At 28.8% G+C, this 17277-nt stretch overlaps 2 protein-coding genes across 3 annotated transcripts; one reads left to right on the top strand and one right to left on the bottom strand.

Annotated features, from left to right (window-relative positions):
* The first annotated feature begins 170 nt into the window (after positions 1 to 170).
* LOC145752005 (kin of IRRE-like protein 1) lies at positions 171 to 5993 on the top strand. 2 transcript variants are annotated; one of them, XM_082568187.1, is made up of 13 exons: positions 171 to 332; positions 415 to 594; positions 1619 to 1771; positions 2127 to 2258; positions 2421 to 2609; positions 2694 to 2796; positions 2971 to 3125; positions 3204 to 3418; positions 3631 to 3771; positions 3854 to 4100; positions 4385 to 4539; positions 4750 to 4927; positions 5077 to 5993. In XM_082568187.1, exons 1-13 carry the CDS (start codon positions 281 to 283, stop codon positions 5766 to 5768), a joined length of 2592 nt encoding a protein of 863 aa, XP_082424313.1. In that variant the 5' UTR covers positions 171 to 280; the 3' UTR covers positions 5769 to 5993. The 2 variants fall into 2 exon arrangements, with proteins under 2 accessions (XP_082424313.1, XP_082424312.1); XM_082568186.1 differs by having other exon boundaries at positions 5074 to 5992.
* Positions 5994 to 6179: 186 nt separating this feature from the next.
* Positions 6180 to 17091, bottom strand: LOC145752127 (transmembrane protein 120B-A-like). Its single transcript, XM_082568342.1, has 10 exons — positions 16911 to 17091; positions 16376 to 16494; positions 8501 to 8599; positions 7934 to 7993; positions 7678 to 7863; positions 7543 to 7608; positions 7396 to 7468; positions 7246 to 7327; positions 7074 to 7138; positions 6180 to 7011 (listed from the first exon to the last, which is right to left on the bottom strand). Exons 1-10 carry the CDS (start codon positions 17001 to 17003, stop codon positions 6832 to 6834), a joined length of 1023 nt encoding a protein of 340 aa, XP_082424468.1. The 5' UTR covers positions 17004 to 17091; the 3' UTR covers positions 6180 to 6831.
* Between the last annotated feature and the right edge of the window lie 186 nt (positions 17092 to 17277).

Raw genomic sequence — 17277 nt, 5'->3', positions numbered from 1 at the left:
CAATAGCATATTATAACAAACAATAGAATATTTCTATACGTATGAATTTCGTGTATTAAAGAGCGAAAAATAATAAACTTTTATTATAGATATCGCCCACTTATAATATAGAATTACAAATGTATAGAATGATAAATTTAAACAATTTTGTTGTTGTTTTTTTTAGAGTAAATTGTGATAATATTTTTAAGTTATTTTAAAATTTGATTTTTCTTACTTGCACATTCCAAAAGAAGGGATTTAAAATATTGGATTTATTTATTTTTTTGTGAACTTTAAAATGAAAGAAAAATGGATATTTATGTTCGTGGTGTTAGCTACAACATTATTCAGTAAGTTTATTTAAAAAAATTTTCAAATTTTTTTTTTCCAAAAAAAGTAAAATTTTTCTCATTTTTAATTTATTTTTTTTAGCTATGACGTCATGCACTGAGCCCGACCCAATAATCGTCGTCCAACCCAGTGACGTCACCGTACGTCAGGGCGACAACGTCACTTTAAAATGTGTAGTCGACTTACTGCCCGTGGACGACCTATCCCCCGTATTATGGACAAAGGGTAACTTTGGAATGGGTTACGATCGAGGTTTGGATCGTAAGTAAAAAAAATCCAATATTTTAAATAAATCAAAAATTTTACATTTTAAGTAAATATAACATTTTAAATTTTATTAATTTATACCATTTATATTCAAAATATTAATACATTTTAAATTTTACATTTCCATTTTTTATTTGCTATTAGTTTATATTTAAAACCATTAAATCCTAAACAAATATATAGGAGAAATGTATTTCTACCATTAAGGTAATCCTATTAGCTCGTTAACACCGTTTACTTTACTAAACAAACTTAAAAACGAAATTGGGAATTTTTGAAAGTGACCATACCTTAATAAATAGTACAATACGGAAAATACTAGTTTGTTTAATTAATACGTACCCTTTATTTTAATTAGTACGGTCTTTTTCTTAAGGTTTAATTGTATTTCAACCGTGGGATGATTTTAAAATTGAGTCCTCAGGTAAAAACATTTTTTTTCGAATTTAAATGCCGTCTACTCACGGTATCAATACGAAGCTAATTGGTAACTCTATACCGACGAAACGCGTTGTTTTTAAACGCGATTTTACGCGAAAGGGTTACCGATCTTATAACGTATAACTCATGGCGTCGTTTCAAGTAGTAATTAATATAATTACGCCAAAAATTTTAACTAGTAACCGCAATTAAAACAAAATATCGTGATATTAACATAACCACGCAAAAAGGAATTTGAGAATATTTTGAAAACAGTGTTTCGATTTATGTAAAAAAATATTTCAACTTTTTAATGTTAACATGGATATAGGAGGGTGTTAAAAATAAAAATTGTCATTTTTTAATTTTTGATTTAAATTTTTTATAAATATACTTCATTATTTTGCAAAATTATTTAAATAAAACATATATATATCTTAAATTTATAAATGTATTTTATTAGAACCATATCATATTAAACAGAATTATTACCCCAAAAAAATTAAATTTACCAAACAATATATATACAATCTAAAAAAATTAACCCTTAATTTTGATTTAAATCTAAAAATTAACCAATTTTCTTTTTAACATTCAGGATGGGAAAGACATTCTATGGTAGGAGATATATCTATTGGCGAATACAACTTATTTATAACAAATGTTAGCGCTGTAGAAGACGATACACAATACGAATGCCAAGTTACTAAGTTTATGTTAAGAAGCTCAAGAGCAACTTTAACTGTTTTAGGTAAGTTTAATAAATTTTTTGTGATTTTAGTGTTAGATTTTAGTTGTATATTAATTATTCTATGCACTTGTATATAAATTTTTCGTTTGGTAAAATTTAAAAAAGTGGTCATTTTAAAATATATATCTTTTTTATATCTTTATAAAATAATAGTTTTTTTTCTATTTTTATCGGAAAAGGGTGTGCTGTTGTTAATCGATTTTTAACTATCCGTAAACGCCGGGCTTAAGGGCGAATAGTGAGTGGCGCATTGGTGCGGCTCGAACCCGAAACCTTTCGGCTTGCAATCCAATGCCATGACCGGTATACCACACTTACTCAAAAAAAATTAATTTAATTTTTTTTTAATTTTTAGTTCCACCGCGCGGCCCATTTATCGATGGTTTGAGAAATAATGATCTTGTAAACGTAGTTGCTAACAAAGAAAACGAGATAGTTTGTCGAGCAAAAGGGGGTAAACCAGCGGCAACGTTAAGCTGGTATAAAAGTAAGCAAAAAAATTTTCAATTTTGAAAAAAAATGTTATCAATTTTTTAACAGTTAAAAATTATTTTACTAAATTTTTAACGAAAAAACAATTTATTTCTTAAAAAAATTGACAAAAAAATCGCATTTTTATAATTTTTTATTAATTTCTCATTTTTTTTAGACGGTATTAAATTAACTGACGAAGTGACCACAGAGGTAACAGGACCGAACGAAATGTTGTACGACACTAGCGCCACCTTACGGATAACACCAAACAAAAACGACGACTCAACTTATGCTTGTGTAATGAACAGCGAGGCTATGAAAGAGGGAGAAATAAAAAACCAAATGATGAAGTTAAACGTTCAAAGTAAAAAAAAAAAACGAAAAAATTTTCTTTTTTAAAAAACGTTTTTTTGTACTGATCTTAAAACTGTTTGTTTTATATTTTTAGGTCCGCCTGAGGTCCTAATATCCCTACCAAGTCAGGTATTAGTTGGAGACCGTGTTACTGCACAATGTAGTGGAAAAGATCAATCCCCTATTTCGTCTTACAGGTAAAAAAAAATAATTTTTAATTTTTTTGAAATATAATAAATTATCATCTTTTTGTAAAAAAAAATTTTATGAAAAAATTTACCAATATCAATTTTTAAATTCTTAAAATACAAAATAACAGTTTTCTTTTTTAAATTTTTTTAAATCACTTTTTATTTTTTTATTTTTTCTAGATGGTATATAGACGGAGATTTACAAAGTGATCAAGTTTCATCGAGTTTTGATTTAATAATAACTGATAAAAATTGGAATAAAAAATTGATTAGTTGTTCAGCTTTAAATGACGCTGGGTCCTCTGAAGTCAGCGAATTGAGATTAAATGTTTTATGTAAGTAAAAAAAAAATAAAATAAAAATTATTTCAAAAAAATTTAAAAAAAAATATTTAAAATAATTTTATTTGTTAGATGCTCCTGTATTCATCCGCGGTACAACTGACGTCACAGCCGAAATCGACGACAATGTAACACTCCGCTGCGAGTGGGATTCGAACCCCAGGCCTGTTATTCACTGGTTACGCGAAGGCGATGACGTAATAATAGGGAATAATGAGGAGTTAGTTTTGAGGGAAGTTGAACAAAATATATCTGGTGGTTATGTCTGTGTTGCTATCGCATCAAACGTAAGTTATTCAATTTTTTTTTGTTTTAAGATTAATAATAAAGAAATTTTTATATTTAATTTATTTTTTTAATGAAATAATAAATTATTTTTTTTATTTTTTAACTATTTTAAAATTTTTTATTTTAATTATTTTTATTGTTTTTAATTTATTATTTTTATTTTTTTTTTAAATTATTTTGAATTTTTATTTTATATTTTTATTTTTTTTAGGCTGGTAGTAGTCGCGAAACATTATCTTTAAAAGTAAGAGGACCTCCGATGTTTAGCAGCTCCAAAACTCAACAAAGTTCTATGGACGACACTGCTACTATTTCATGCGACATTTGGAGCTATCCTGGGCTACAGGAAGTGGTAAGTTTAATTTTATTTAAAAAAAAAATAATTTTCGAAAAAAAAATTATATTTTTTTTTTAATTTAAAAAATTTTTTTTAGACTTGGACTTGGCAAAAAGGTGACACCACATTTTCTTTATTCGGCAACGAATCACAATCAGCAACTGGTGACGTCATTTTAGCTGACGTCACAAGTGGCATGGCAAAATACCAAGGAAAATTTAGCGAGGGCGACAAGCGAGCGATTTTATATGTTGGAAAAATTGAGAAAAATGATTTAATTTCTTATTCTTGTGTCGCAAGTAATTCTTATGGAGTTGAGACCCGGATTATTAAATTAGAAGAAGGTAAATACGTCATAAAATAAAGATATAAATTTAAAATATTTAATAAAAATTACTAAATACCTTAAAAAAATATTTAAAAAATAACAACCATTGAAAAACCATTTAATTAATAAAAACAGCTTAAAAATAAAACCATTTAATTAATAAAAACCATTTAAAATTAAAAACCATTTAAAAAACAAAAACATTTAAAAAACAAACCATTTAAAAATAAAAACCATTTAAAAATAAAAACCATTTAAAAAATAAAAACATTTAAAAAATTTATATTAAATTTGTTTTAGATACTGGAGGCGCGGATGAATTAGTTTTAATGGGGGCAATGATTGGAGGTGCAATCGGCGGATTGATACTTTTAATCGTTTTCATCTGCGTACTAGTCTACTGCGCAAGATCACGGCGCGAGCGAAAATCGACAAACTTCGACAAACAAAGACAGGTAATTATTACGTCACAAAAATGTTTAATTTTTTTTTTGAATTTTATGACGTCCTTTAAACCTAATCATGACGTCAAAAATTAATTTTTTTTAATTTGAACTTTCTGAATTCACTTAAACAAATTATGAAGTCATTCAAAAAAACGAATTTTATGACGTCACAAAAATTTATCATGACGTCATATAAAAATCCCCTATTTTTAATTTTAGGATTCGGAGAAATACTCGGAAGAAGAGATGACGCCAATGACCCGCGTCGATGGTCACGTGACCTACGACCAGCGAGCGTCGCTCTCGTCACAAGATGTCGCGCCGGCGTCGTCTGTGTCAGGCTCTGACGTCACACCAACACCGCACTCTGGTGGCGACGACGGTTATCACACTGAGGGTAAAAATTAAATGTTTTATTATTTTTTGACTATTCTTAGGAGGGGAAGAGTGAATTTTTAAGGGGGGGGGGGGGTTAGAGAAAGGGTGGGTTAAGGGCCGTTAGATATAAAATTAATAAATTTTTAATTTTTTTATTTTTGTCAGAAGCAAATTCATGGAACCGAAGCGAACATGCTGGAAAAAACTCAAACGCATCAGCATCCCCCTCCAAAAGTTTATCCCTCATCGGTTACCCTGGATACAACCCCATTCCTTCACCCCTACACGAGGCAGAACAACCCCTGTACGAGCCCCAGTTCACCCCCAACTATGTTGATATCCCAAGACCCATGTCAGCAAACCGTTATGGGTACGACCAGGGTCCATATGACCCCACTACTTTAACCCACCCCACTGCGGCAATGCGATGTGCCAGCGCTATGGCTGAGCGATTATCACCCCCACCTGTTCGATACGTGCAGCGAAAATACTCCGATTTAGGTCCCAGGGTTAATAACTTCAGCGTGGCCCCATCTATGGATTATTACCCCACAAACGTTCGCCACTTTACCCCCTTACACTCGATGCCGGAAACAAGCCACACGTTTACCCATACCACACATCTACCCGGATCAGGGGGGTATTACCAAGTCCCCCTTGAGAATGGGTCATCAGAATCCTCCTTGGACAAAATAGAGCGGGGTTCAGCACTGAGTGGGTCCGCGTTACCCCAAAGGGGGTTATTAGACCCCTACGAGAACGCGTCACGGGTCAGTAACATGTCGTCGCGCATGAGTCAATCCTCAAGGTCATCGGACTTTTTAAGGCCGTTAACGGCGCGCATGGCGACCCATGTGTGACGTAATAATACGTCATAATGCATGTTTTTTTATTCTTTGAAAATTTTCGTTCAGGGTTTCCGATTCAAAAAAAATTTCAATTTTTTGCATGGGAAATGCGTTAGTGCCTTAAAATTATTTGGCAAAAAACGTTTTTATTTAATTTTAAGTTTTGGGAGAATATTTTTATTTTCAATTTTCTGTTTTTTTTGCCGCTACAATCCCGAATTGTGAAGAATTTTATTTTCTATTTTGTGATAATGGTTCTCAATTTTTATTTCTGTTTTTCTTTTTTTCGAAAATTTTTCAGTTCTTTTATTTGTTATTTCATTAAAATATAGTTTAAAATCAGCATTCATTTCTTTATGAAATAATTAACACATTATTTAAACAGGACAGCAAAATTTTCTTAGAAAAAAAGTTATATTCAATTAGTTCAGCATTTTATATTTAAATTCTAATAAATATCATAAAAAATTGCTTAATCAAATACTTAATAAAAGTATTATTAGTATATACACACTTGAATGGCAAAAAGCTAAAATAACTAGAATAATTGATAATAAATAGATGATTTTACATTTTCGCACTAAATTAACTTGAAATAAATAACTTAATTTTAAGAATTGCTATTTGTCTTAAGGTAGCAAGGAGTCAATTGCACGCGCAAAAAAACAATATTAAAAACTACACCTAAATTATTATACTCAATAATACAAAAAACAAATTTAAAGAAATTATTTCAAAATATTAAAATTCTATTATTTACCCTAAGCCCCTGTTAAAAAAACGACCCAAATTTTTGACATTTTTTAGGATCTTATTTAGATACATTATCGTTCTTAAATATATGATTTTCAAAAAAAGTGCATATTTTTTATCATATAATTTGTTTGTTTTTACAGGTAAATACACTGGATATATTAGTAAGATGCTTTTACATTATAATTAAACATTAACTTAATACTTAATAAGAGTAATATAGATTTATATGAAGCATATTAACACAAATTACATAAATAACAGTAATATAATACATAAACTATTATATTTGCTCTTAATTTTAACAAATTCGCCCATTTTTTTATTTTTGTTTTTTCTGCTTCCGTTTTTGCTGCTTTTGTAGGACGACGTTAATGGTTGTAAAAAAGTTGCCGCAAAAAAGTGTAAAAAATAGAAATGACATCACTAACATTTGCCATTGACCAAAATTATGCTTAGCAGCGATTGTAACCAAACTGTAAGCATTATAAAGTTGCCAAAACTGAAAAAAAGTTAATAATTTTAGAAAATAAGTAAGTTGTGTTAGAATACAAGTATACTTACATGCCCTAGAAACAAAAATGGAAGCAAAAAAGTTAAACCCCTCCACATCCAAGATTGAAACCCCTCTTCAAAAAAAAAAAAAAAATTTAAAAATTAAAGTTTTAAAAAAAAACTAAATTTTTTGGACAAAAAATTTTTTAAAAAACGTAAATTATTGAGTAAAACTACATACCAACAGTTATGTCCATGTCATGCCTTTGCCCTAACGCCCTCAGTCGATACAAACAACCGCTCTGGTAGTAATACTGCATCAACTGAAATACACAAATCATCAGGTTAAAAAAAGGTAAAAAAAAAAATATACCCGAATATAATACCTTACCTGTATTAGGCTCTGGTATATTGAAAATGCCATAAACAATGGCCTGAATTCTTGATAGGCAGCACTATCACTCCTTTAAAGTAAATTTTAATATTAAAATTTATGCATTTAGTGATTTAAAATTTGAATAACGATTTTTCTACTCACCATAGAACGTTTGTTCCACTTAGGCATACAGATACATAATGATGTAATACCCACCAGCCCTTGATTCTAAGATTTCAAATAAAAAAAAGTTCAAAAAAAAAAGTTTAAATAAAAAAAAGTTTAAAAAAGAATTACCTTGAGCCATTGACAATTAAAATGCTCTCCCTAACTGTTAATGTACAATAATACCAGAGTAAAAAGTAGGAGAAAACGGCGTCAAATGCTCTGAGACTTATAAAAAAAGTCAAAGTTACACAGAGCATAAGAGTAGTTAAACTGCAATATAATTTAAACCGCTCATACTCGTCTTTATATCGAAATCTAAAAAAAAAAAATTTTTTTTTGGTTAATTAATTTTTTTGAAATTGAAATTTTTTTATTTTTTAGTTACTTTTCTGAAGTATTGTCCAATGTCATGTTAATTTGGCCGACTATAAGATTCAGGTAAAATCTAAAAATAAAAAATATATTTTTAATATTAATTATAATAAAATATTACAAAAATGACAAAGTATTACATGAAAAATATCAAGAAATATTTAATGTTTACCCACCATTTATTAGTTAATGAATAAACTAAATAAAATAGATTTAACGAGAGTTACATTTTTTACTAGCAAAAATATTGAAAAGACAACGTAACCTTGTTTACATTTACTACGCCAATTTATTACTTTGTAAACCTGGTTTTTTATGTTATTCATTTTCCAGTATTTTTCAAAATTAAATTGTAAGTACCACAGACATTTTTGAAAGGTTCTAAAGGCATTTTTTGTTTCATTGTCAACCATACTAACATGCTATATATATTACCTACTAACATGCTATATATATTATTTTTGTTAACCTTTGTACAACGGTCCCATGTTACCTATGCATGTAAATAAAACGCGCTAAAATGTAAATAAAACGCGCTGTGTGTGTAAAGTGTACTGTAATACAGTTGAGTTTTTTTTACCCATTTTTTCTTGGTAAAAAATTGGACAAATCTTCAAGTGATCTTTTTTTTTCTTCAATTTTCTTTAAAAGTTCAACTTTTTGTTCGTCGTCTGAAGCACTAAAAAAAGTAAAGCACTAAAAAAAGTAAAATTTTTAAATCAAAATTAAACACGTATTTTATTCACAGTTAGTGTGGGGTACTAATTGGTCGCGCACCCGCATCGAGTTGACATCGCATATGTTATCTACGAACTTATTTATTTATAACTAGACAGTAGGCATCATACTAAGGGAAATCCCCGTAAAATCCCCGTACTTCGCTCTATATCAGAAATATAAAAACACTCATTGCTATCAAATTGCTTTTTTACACAATTTACTTTTTACACAATTTACTTTTTACACAATTTACTTTTTACACTTTTTTACACAAACACTCATTGCCAAATCGTATCGTTTTTAGGTGTTTAAAATAGCGAGTTGCTAGTGCTATCATCACAAATGAAATTGTATCGCTTTCTACGCTGACGTAATTTTTGAAATTCGCGAATTTCAGCAATCACAAAGCGCAAGCTGGGAAGACGGTCGTTCAACAAAAAATCAAAGAATAAAAAGCTATAACAATTAAAACAGTAACAGACCAGAATAATTTTTAAGTTTTGTTTATTAAAAAAGTGGTAATGTTTATACAAATCTTATCTAATGCATTGTAGTTTGTTTAGATATATTTTTAGCATAAATAATTCAGTTATCACTAACTAAAGATTTAAGAAAAAATGGGTAAGTTTCAAAAATGAATTGTTTATATTTAACAATGTGACCTGCCAAAAAAAGAAACAATAATTTTGAAAACTAAATTAACAAATTGTTTTTAAGGTGAAATACATTTAAATTAACAAGATAACCTTTATTTGTTAGAATTTTTTAAATACAGCATACCTAATTAAAAATACTTTAAAAGTAAAAAATGTCTTATATAATATGGCTAAATATTGCCTTTTATGTTAAGTTTGTTTTCTGCAAAAAAATTTAAAAAAAAGTACAACAAACGGCTCAGAAAGGGCAAAATCTGTGTGTGTCTGTGTCGTGCGACACGTAAATCGCGAGCGTTGGGACTCTCCCTATTTACAATATTTACCTTCAAATTACGATGTCTCAAAAACTACTTGACCAATTTTTAAAATAATGGTATCCTCGTGCAAGTTGGAAAAATTCCAACATAATTAAAAAAAAACTCTGCGACCGAACCATCTCTTTAACATATCAGTGTATAGCAGACTAGTTGCGGATAGGCAGACAAATAAAAAACATTTAAAAAAATTAATAACATAAATAAATACCAAAAAGAAGTAATTGCTTAAATTAAAAAAAAATAAGTTTTTAATAAAGAAGGGTCGTAAACATTAAAAAAATGGTGTTGTAGATTTTTTAGATAAATATTTAAAAAAATTTTACTTTTAACAAACAATTAAAGAAGGAATGAAAAAGTTAAAGAGTCGACCCTATGACGTAAGGCTCGACACAATACGCCATCAAAAAAAAATGCGACTCGCGTGAAACTGGAGACTTACAGAAAATCGGACCCAACTTAGTGTTTTATGTTTATACAAATTAAACCAAATCGTGTTGTAGATTTTTTAGATCAATATTTAAAAAAAATTTTAGTTTTAAGTTTTAAAAATTAATTATTTTTTACAGTGTGATTTGTTTAAAAGTGGACAATAATTTTTAAAACTAAACTAATCAGTTTATGTGTAACTGTTAAATGTAAGCAAATTTTCGCTCATGTGCGAGTAGGATCAGCTGATCGCGAGAGCTATTTGCTTTGTCCAACACCACCACAATATAAAAAATACTCAACCTATGGAATGCTCTATTTAAAAAATAAACAATGTAACTCGAGAAGTAGAGTGATAACGCAATCCACAGATTTTAAACTGTTAAATATATCAGTGTATAGCATACTAGTTGCACACAGGCAGAAAAATTAAGAACATTCAAAAAATTTGGAAAAATAAATGAGAAAAAGAAGTTATTGCTTAAATAAAAAAATAAGTTTTTAATAAAAAAGGGTAAAAAAAACACCAGACTTAAAGAAAATCGGACCCAACTTAGTGTTTTTATATTTATACAAATTAAACCACATCGTATTGTACTTTTACCAAACAATTAAAGAAGGAATGAAAAAATGAAAAAAGAAAAAGTTTCTAGTGTCAATGACGTAAGGCTCAACATAGTAAATTTATAAAAAAAAAAATGCGACTCGCGTGACACTGGAGCGCCCAGCTGGTAATATATCAGTTTATATTAGACTAGTTGTGGAAAATCAGAAAAATTAAGAACATTTAAATTTATTAACCTAAATAAAAGAAAACGTAATTGCATTCCCAAAACACATATTTTTAATTTGGAAGGGTCGTAAGAATTAGAAAACACACCAGACTTACAGAAAATCGAACCCAACTTAGTGTTTTATATTTATACAAATTAAACTAAATTGTGTTGTAGATTTTTTAGATATATATTTTAAAAAAATAGTTTTAACAAACGATTCAAGAAAGAATGGGTAAGTTTTTTAATATTATTTTTTTTTACAGTGTGATTTTTCATAGAGTGGACAATGATTTTTAAAATTAATCTAATTACAGTTTATGTGTTACCGTTAAATGTTAATAAAGTGTATTTTTCTATCCTTTTTTTTCTTCTATATTCCCTTAAGGGCCAGCCTGGAAAGTAGGGCAGATCTCGTGCGTGCAAGCGTAAAAAACGTACCAAAACGTAAAAAACGTACCAAAATGTGACCGCGTACCAAAATGTTCGGTCTACGCGTGTTTTACTTAAATTTGGCTTAAATATGCTACCAAAAGGCGCCGGTTTTGTGCGTGCACGATTTTTTTTTAAATTAGGCGTGCAAAACGTTAATTTCAGGCGTATCCTTTTTTTTTAATTTGGTATCCTTTTTCCTACGCGTAAATACATTTTTGGGGAATCACCCGTCCATGTTACGCTTGAGTAACGACGTTAAACTCTATAAGGTAATCATCATTTTTAGTTTTTAATATTTATAAACTCTTGCAAATTAGATACCGGGCGGTTAAAATACCCCATTAAAAAAATTTAAAAAAGTATAATTACGTACCAGTTATACAATGTTAACAAATTAAAAATTTTCAACGTGTTTTTAATATGGAAAGAAAGCGTTTAGACAAAAAAGTTCAAAGTTGCAGAAGTTATAAACATAACTTGAAAGATTTAAAAAAAAAATAACATCGTATATTTTAGTTTTGAATAAAGTAAGATAATTTTTAAACGAAAAGTAAAAAAAGGTTCCTAGAAAAAATGGGTAAGTGTAAAAACAAACTAAATTAAAATCCGTCATCAAAAATGTAATTATGTTAACCGTTTAAATAAAATATTTGTATAGCACTTTGTACTTTAGTAAAAAAGGTTTATAACAGAATACCGCTGCATTAGAAAACAGGTGTATTAAAAATTTAGGTGGCATTTTATAAGCTTTGTGGGTATTTTATCTTAATATTTTGTTTTAAAATGGGGAAATGTAATTTGTAAATAATTTTGTGGATGCATTATTGTCAAATACTAAGGGTTTCAAAACCTACTTAATGTGTTAGATGGGTTGTTTCATACGATACAGGGTTGTAATTCATTCGATACAGTGATTCATACGATACAGGTAGCGTTGGTAATCAGCGAACCGCGACATCAGCTGATCAGTAGTATGAAAGTAAACATACCATTACATTATCGCTATGTTTGTCTTAACTGATGTAGTTTCAAAAATTCTTAAATTGCCATCAAAGTGTTTAAGGTATATCTTTTTAACTTACCTATAGCAATGCGTATTTATATTAGTATTTTCATTATTATTTTGTTTTAAAATAGGGAAACGTAATTTGTAAATCAGTTTGTGGATGCATTATTGTCAAATTGAAACAACAAAAGATTTGGGTTTTGGGTTTGGTGACCATGCCATAACATACTTAAAATCTTTATGTAAACATTAATACTTTTGGCATGTTTTAAATCATTAAATTGATTTTTTCATTTTTTCCCATCGCATTGTTGTAATATTAATTGTATATCGTATTTATTATTTACTTTTATCAATGCGCGAAAAAAAAAAAAAAAAAAAAAAAAGATAAAGTAGCGTTAATAGAACAAATACCTCATCACGTCTCCAAAATCCGCGCCACCGGCCGAATGTGCGCGAAACAATGAGCCTGTTTACATGAGCGCGTTTCAAATAATTTCAAGGTCGGTTCCGAATCGCAAAAGAGCGCTAATTTCAAATCCTTATATGCGCTCAGTTTACATGCGCTTTTTAAACCGTGTTGGAGTTTGCTTGTTTCTTGTGGCTTAAGCTAATACCATTGCTACTCGTAGATAATTTAATAAAGTGTAAAAAATATAATAAAAGGGTGTTATCTACATTAGCCGACTGTCCGTCTGGCTGTTTGGATCTGGCAGGCAAAACAAAAAGATGTTTTATAAACATTTTTGCAAACTAAAAGTCCATAGACTTAAACTTGTAAGCTTTAATATATTAAAAATACTGAATCGTTGGCCAAAAAAACAAATTTTTGTTTCTGAACCGTGTTTGAAAAAGTTTGAAAAAGTTTGAAAAAGTTTGAAAAAGCTTTCAAACTTCGCCTTTTTCTCGCGTAGCGAAAACGAGAGAACCGAACTCCAACACGATTTCGTGTAAACCCTTTACACAAACACACTTCGCTATATCAGATCGTTTCGCTTTCTAAGGGTTGAAAATAAAGAGTTAATAGTGGTTGTTCTTACCATTTATTGCACAACTGACATCTCGCTAACTTTAATCGTATCGCTTTTTGCGCTATTACATCGCTTTCTAAGGGTTAGTTCACTGAAAGAAAAATGTCACGATTTTCGCCACTACATTTTTGCGACGAAAACGCCACTACATTTTTAGCAATTACAAAGCGCTAGGTGGGAAGACGGTCGTTCTACAAAAAATAAAATATAAAAAGCTATAACAATTAAAACAGTAACAGACCAGAATAATTTTTAAGTTTTCTTATTAAAAAAAGTGGTAATGTTTATACAAATCTTATCTAATGCATTGTAGTTTGTTTAGATTTATTTTTAGCATAAATAATTCAGTTATCACTAACTAAAGGTTTAAGAAAAAATGGGTAAGTTTTAAAAATTTATTGTTTATATTTAACAATGTGACTTGCCAAAAAAAGAAAGAGTAATTTTAAAACTAAATTAAACAAATTCTTTTTAGGTGAAATACATTTAATATAACAAGATTACCTTTATTTGTTAGAATTTTTCAAATACAGCCTACCTAATTAAAAATATTTTAAAAGTAAAAAATGTCTTATATAATACGGCTAAATATTGCTTTTTATGTTAAGTTTGTTTTTTGCCAACAAAAATATTAAAAAAAAGAACAACAAACGGGTCAGAGAGGGCAAATAATGTATTTCCCCATGTATGATTTTACGACGATAAGCCATTACTTTATTGATTTTGCCAGTATTCTAGCCGGCTTCACAAACAACGATGTTCATTTGCGAAATCTGTATGACGTCGTGCGTCACGTGACTCGCGAGCGTTGGGACTTTCCCTATTACTTTTAAATCCCGATATCTCAAAAACTACTTGACCAATTCTTAATTTTTTTTAAAATAATGTTATTCTCGTGCAAGTTGGGAAAATTTCAACATAATTAAAAAAAAAAACCTGCGACCGAACCATCTCAGCAGACTAGTTGCGGATAGGCAGACAAATAAAAAACATTTAAAAAAATTAGTAACATAAATAAAAGAGAACGTAATTGCATTAAATAAAAAAGTAAGTTTTTAAAAAAACAGACTTACAGAAAATCGGACCCAACTTAGTGTTTTATGTTTATACAAATTGAACCAAATTGTGTTGTAGATTTTTTAGATATATATTTAAAAAAATAGTTTTAATAAACGATTCAAGAAAGAATGGGTAAGTTTCTTAATATTATTTTTTTTACAGTGTGATTTTACATAGAGTGGACAATGATTTTTAAAATTAATCTAATTACAGTTTATGTGTTACCGTTAAAGTTAATAAAGTGTATTTTTCTATATTCCCTTAAGGGCCAGCCTGGAAATCGGGTATAACACTATATTAAAAATTAGACGTAAACATAATACTTGTTTAACAGATCGCAAAATACATATCGAAGTTGACTTTGATAACGGACAAATCATTTTATATGCACGTGGCGTAATAACTTTACCTACCAGCGATGCAGAAACGCGTAAGTGAAATAGTTTTGTTTTTAAACTATAACTTAAAAACAAATTAAAAATAAAATTTATGTTTGTTCATTAACCTAAAATGCGTGTTTGTTTATTAAAATATGGGCCATATTATTTTTAATGTATAAAAGCGTTCCATTTAAAACCTTTTTTTTAATTAAAATAAATTGCATCTTTATTGAATAAAATTTGGTTTAGTCGTTAAAAAATTTACATTTATTTTTTTAGAAACAGATGAGGAAATATTTCTTCATTGTAACAATGACAACCACACTTCCGGTACCATTCCATATTCAGGTAAGCATTTTGTTAAAAATTTACGCCCGTTCACTAATTCTTTGTTTAACCCATTCAAATAATGCATCGATATTTTAAATTGACATTGACTTCTGAACTTTTGATGGACATGTACCGAATGGGTACCAAAGCACAATTCCACTCGATAATATAATTTTATTTTGGTATTGAGTATGTGACATTTTTTAATTAGCGTTTATGCCATAAAAATATATCTACAAATTACGCAAGATCCTCTCTAGATTGTATTTGTGCAAGATTCTCTTTAGTTTGTATTTACTTTTCGGCTTGTAGTGCGATGCCACTATATTAAAAATTAGGCGTAAACATAATACTTGTTTAACGATCGCGAATCGAGTTATTTTTTGGACGAGTTATTTTGTGTGCGCATGATCCAATACTTCCACCTACTGGCGATATTGAAACACGTCAATAAAGTAGTATAGTGGCAAAAAAACCCGATTTTATTATACAAAACTATTATATATTAATTAACATACAATTTTAAGCTATGTTAATATATGTTATATGCTGTTTTAACCAAAACAATTTGAAAATTTAGGTAATTGATTTATTTTCAATTTCGTTTTAATTTATATGAATATTGTAACTTAACTTTTTTAGAAAATGACTTCTGGACTTGGAATGGAATTCTACCGAACAACTACCAAGGAACAATTCCTTTCGGTAATATTTATATAAAAATTCGTTTATTAATAAAAATTTATATTCAATTGCACAAAAAAAAAAAAAACTATAAATTCGTATAATTTAAAAAAAGTGTTTAAAAAATATATATATATTTTTTTTTAGGTGACTAGCTTTTAATCAACTTTAAGCCAAAGATAATGAACAAATTACTATCAATCCAGCCCTCCAAGATAGTACAAATTGTTAGTCTTTTAATTGCATTTTTTTGTATTTTTTTATGTTATTTTGTCCTCCCAAACTAATTTAACTTAAATATATATATGCAAATACCACATAAAATTCAAGAAATTCATTAGAAAATATATATAAGTTAAGCTTCAGTAAAAATTTTTAAAGTTAATATATGCAAGTTTTTTAATTTTTTATAATTTTATGATTTTATTGTTAATCTGTGAACCAATAATATTTTTATTTTTTAAAAAAAATTTAAATTAATTAGTATATACTTTACTTATTGTCAATTTACACTTTTTCAATTTTGTTTTTTATCTGTAAATTCTGTTGTGTATATACTTGATTTATATTACTTTGTTATTCTGTTGTATAAATATACAATCCATAAAAAACTAAAAAGTATACAACAAGTAGGCTACCTTTTAATTGCTGTTTTGAGTAATTTAATTTTCTTAAGTTGACGATCGATTTGTGATTTGCAAGTATTTCTCTGCATGTGATATGCTTCAGCGGTTTTACGATATTCCTTATGTTTATCCTTTAAAATTTAAATCAAGACAATTTTTTTATCTCATGCTGTTGCACCCTCGAGTAAGGTGTTATAAATGGTATAAACTCCTGCTAAGCCAGCACTTAACCAGCAGCACAATTACCGGGCAATTATATTCTATATTATCCCAAACTGCTAAAGGAAACTTGAGACTGGGTCAGGGTTACGATTGTTACTCTATGTTTAGGTCGTGCATTCGACCTTCCCACATCAGGATAAACCAGTCTGGAAAGTAGGGCAGTTTTTGACGTGCAAAACGCCAATTGCAGGCGTGCATTTTTTTCAACAAAAAAAATATTGTGCGTGCACGCTGCCCCACTTTTCAGACTGGAGGATAAAGATATATATAGAAAAATCAACTTTTAAAACATAATTTTAAGTTAAAAATTTAGTTTATTTCTAACCTGAACTTTTTCATAATCCTCTTTTAATGCTTCCCATTCCTCCAAACAAGTTGAAAACGAGACACTTTGTCCAATTCTTTGTGCAACTTCCATTTTTAATTAAAAATTATTTACAGTCTTCCAAATTAAAATAGTTTTAACAACTAGCAGATTGACCTAACAAATTTAAACAAGCTGTAAAAAAAGCTGCAGACTATTTTTTAAAACTAGGATGTCAGCATGTCTGTCAGTTAGATTAACTAAAAATACGGTCTGACAAACTGACACCATCTATAAACAATCCAGAAAACTGGTAAAATTAGCATTTTAAAACGAACTGCTATAGAAAGCAAAATCGTGCATCAGAATGTTTAAATAATATGTTTGC

This window comes from Corella eumyota, chromosome 5 (assembly GCF_963082875.1).
Source record: "Corella eumyota chromosome 5, kaCorEumy4.1, whole genome shotgun sequence".
Taxonomy (NCBI): Eukaryota; Metazoa; Chordata; class Ascidiacea; order Phlebobranchia; family Corellidae; genus Corella; species Corella eumyota.
Note: the sequence above shows the minus strand (reverse complement) of the source record. Positions and strands in the feature narration are given on the sequence as shown.